This window comes from Hypanus sabinus, chromosome 6 (genome assembly GCF_030144855.1).
Source record: "Hypanus sabinus isolate sHypSab1 chromosome 6, sHypSab1.hap1, whole genome shotgun sequence".
Lineage (NCBI taxonomy): Eukaryota > Metazoa > Chordata > Chondrichthyes > Myliobatiformes > Dasyatidae > Hypanus > Hypanus sabinus.
In genome coordinates, this window is record NC_082711.1 from 2,890,684 (window position 1) to 2,893,921 (window position 3,238).

Genomic DNA, 3,238 nt, shown 5'->3' on the forward strand with positions numbered 1-3,238 from the left:
ATGTCAGCTCGATCCGGGATCAAGTCAATGGCACCCAGCGACAAGGGCAGTAGAACGACATCAAGTAAGTCCACACAGGCAAGAGCCAAGGCAGAAGCCGCCAAGGTGCGACTGCGTTACTCCAAACAAGAAGCAGTTTTGAAAATGAAACAGGCCACCAGAGAAGCCGAAATCCAGAAAGAAAGGGCCGCCAGACAAAGAGAAGAGGCTGCCAGAGAAGCCGAAATCCAGAAAGAAAGGGCCGCCAGACAAAGAGAAGAGGCTGCCAGAGAAGCCGAAAGGGCCGTCAGACAAAGAGAAGAGGCTGCCAGAGAAGCCGAAATCCAGAAAGAAAAGGCTGCCAGAGAAGCCGAAGCGGCCGCCCGAGAAGCCGAAATCCAGAAAGAAAAGGCTGTCAGAGAAGCCGAAGCGGCCGCCCGAGAAGCCGAAATCCAGAAAGAAAAGTCTGCCAGAGAAGTCGAAGCGGCCGCCCGAGAAACCGAAATCCAGTTGGAAATGGCAAAAATATCGACAGAGTTGCAAGTGCTGCAGCTAGAAAGAGAAGAAGAAGCTGCCATGGCGGAAGCAAAGTACATAGAAGAAGCTGAAGGGTCGCGTGATCTGACCGCAGTAAGATCTACTTTAGAAAGGACCAGACTGGAACGCACAAGCAACTATGTACAATATCAAATAGACAGGCAGGCTCGTCTCCCCTCTCCATACGTATTCGATAACTTCCCCAGCTACGAGGAACCTCAGAGAGTCACGATTGCATCACATCCATACGAGGAAGGAAATTTACCCTCACGGCTCCGTGATGAAGTCAAGAATGAAAGAACTGACAACGCTCCTTCACCCCCACAACAGGACAGCGGGGAGGGAGAGGTTCACTCCAGGACAACAATTGTCAGCTCGAACTGTACAGAAGTTTGCGGTCAAACTCAGTCAAGCCGTTCTTGTTCCAAGATCTGCCTCACTGAGGTGTACCCTAAAGAAGCACAACAAGACATTACGAAGCGTAAAGTAACCGACGAGACGCTAGGTCAGTCAGTTTTCGTTCAAACCGAGCACGGAAACAAACTTGCACAATCAGCTCAAGATACCATTTCTTTAAAACCCAAAGACACCAAGGTCTTCAGAGATGAAGCAAATAATGGGGTTGCCCCATTGCCTTTCAGAGAACCACGCCAGCGCTCACCAGATAACAAAGAGCAAGCAGTGAAACGGTTCACGTCCTTACGGAAAACCCGGAAAAGGAAACCTGAGATGCAGCAACGCACCCGATTGGCCCACGAGGTACTGTGCACCCTAATGGCAGAGGTCACAGCCATTATAAACGCACAATCATTCCTACCTGTGTCATCTGACCCAGAAAACCCCTTTATACTTTCGCCATCAACGCTCCTTACGCAGAAGGCAGGAGCACCTCCTCCACCAGGAGACTTTTCAGACAAGGATTTGTACACAAAGCAATGGAGCAGGTAAACTCTCCCTGTATACTGCACCTTAGTGTAATGTAGTTATAGTCACCTTTGCAAGTATTTACACTTGAAATGTGATATTAAGGAAGGAACAAATACTGTATCAATCTTGTATTGTTTTATCAACAGTTTTCACCATATGTTAATGTGAAGAGTGAACAGTAAATGGTTAATCTTACTGCGATCTGGTTCTCATTGACTGTGGTTTATCTTGACGTTGAATTCGACGTTATCAGTTACACGCGAAGGAGAACGTTACAGAAACCATGCTGAGTTCTGCCTATCTTGTCATATGCCTTCAAGTACTCTGTAACCTCATCCTTGACAATTGACTCTAACAACTTCCCAACCACCGATGTCAAGCTAATAGACCTATAATTTCCTTTCTGCTTCCTTGCCCCCTTCTTAAATAGCGGAGTGACATTTGTAATCTTCCAGTCCTCCGGAACCAGGCCAGAATCTATCGACTTTTGAAAGATCATTGCTAATGCCTCCGCAATCTCCACAGCTACTTCCCTCAGAACACGAGGGTGCATTCCACCTGGTCCGGGAGATTTATCTACCCTTAGACTATTCAGCTTCCTGAGTACTTTCTCTGTCGTAATTGTGACTGCGCATATTTCTCTTCCCTGACACTGTTGAATGTCCGGTATATTGCTGATTTCTTCCTCAGTGAAGACTGATACAAAATACCTGTTCAGTTCCTCCGCCATCTCCTTATCTCCCATTACAATTTCTCCAGCATCATTTTCTATCAGTCCTATATCTACTCTCACCTTTTTCTCTTTATATACTTGAAAAAGCTTTTAGTATAGAACCAGACTACAGCACACAGTGAGGACTGCCGAGCGCATCATTGGAGCCTCCCTACCCTCTATTGTGGACCTGTACTCTTCCAGGTTGAAGAAGAAGGCAGGGAACATCATAAAGGACTCCTTCCATCCTGCGCACGGACTGTTTGAACTGCTTCCGTCTGGTAGTATTGGAGTATAAAAATATTATGGAGTATAAAACTTGTATCATTTGCTGTGTAACTAGTCAGTTTGCTATGCATGTACTCAATTTAGTAGAATGAAATCTTAGGAATGTAGAAGACAATGGTGTGTTAATGAGAAATAGCTAAAGAGCTAAAGAAATGTAGATTAGAACATTGCTCAGTTCTGAGTTTATTATTTGCCATGCATGTACCCAATTTGGTAGGAGACTGAAGTCTTAAAAATGTAGAAGACAATGGTATGTTAATGAGAGGTAGCTAAGAGATGTAGATTAGAACATGATTAAGCCAATTGATAGGAACAATAGGGACATGATGTATGTGTAGTACGTGTAATACGCAACTATAGATCGATTACATATGCTAATACAACTGGACCAGGAAATTGCTATAAAAAATGCCGTGTCCGAGGATCGGTGGGCAATCAGCGACTAGCTCAATGACTGTCTCAGCTTTGATTTGCAAATTAAAGTTTAACCCTTCTTGAAGAATCTTCTGCGTCTCTTGGTCATTTGCGAGGCACAAAAAACCACAACATAATTGGCGACCGCAGCAGGACCGGATAGAGACCCGCGGAAAGGAAACAGCAGATTGGGGGCACTTCCCAGTCCTCTAGGGACCCCTAACAGAATTAAGGGTGCACCCAAACAAAAAGTAAGCGCTTTTTGCGACAATTTGGACTAAGAATTCTGTTGGTTTTGGGGAGGTCTTGGAGTCTCAGAAGTGTGGAACCACTGCCGAAGGATCTCTCCGGTCCAAAGAATCTGGCAGAATTGGGGGGTTA

General features: G+C 45.5%; 1 protein-coding gene across 1 annotated transcript; it reads left to right on the forward strand.

Annotated features, from left to right (window-relative positions):
* On the forward strand, positions 1–1,696 carry LOC132395240 (plectin-like). The gene is made up of 2 exons (XM_059971554.1): positions 1–1,460; positions 1,590–1,696. Exons 1-2 carry the CDS (start codon positions 1–3, stop codon positions 1,609–1,611), a joined length of 1,482 nt encoding a protein of 493 aa, XP_059827537.1. The 3' UTR covers positions 1,612–1,696.
* The last annotated feature ends 1,542 nt before the right edge of the window (positions 1,697–3,238 follow it).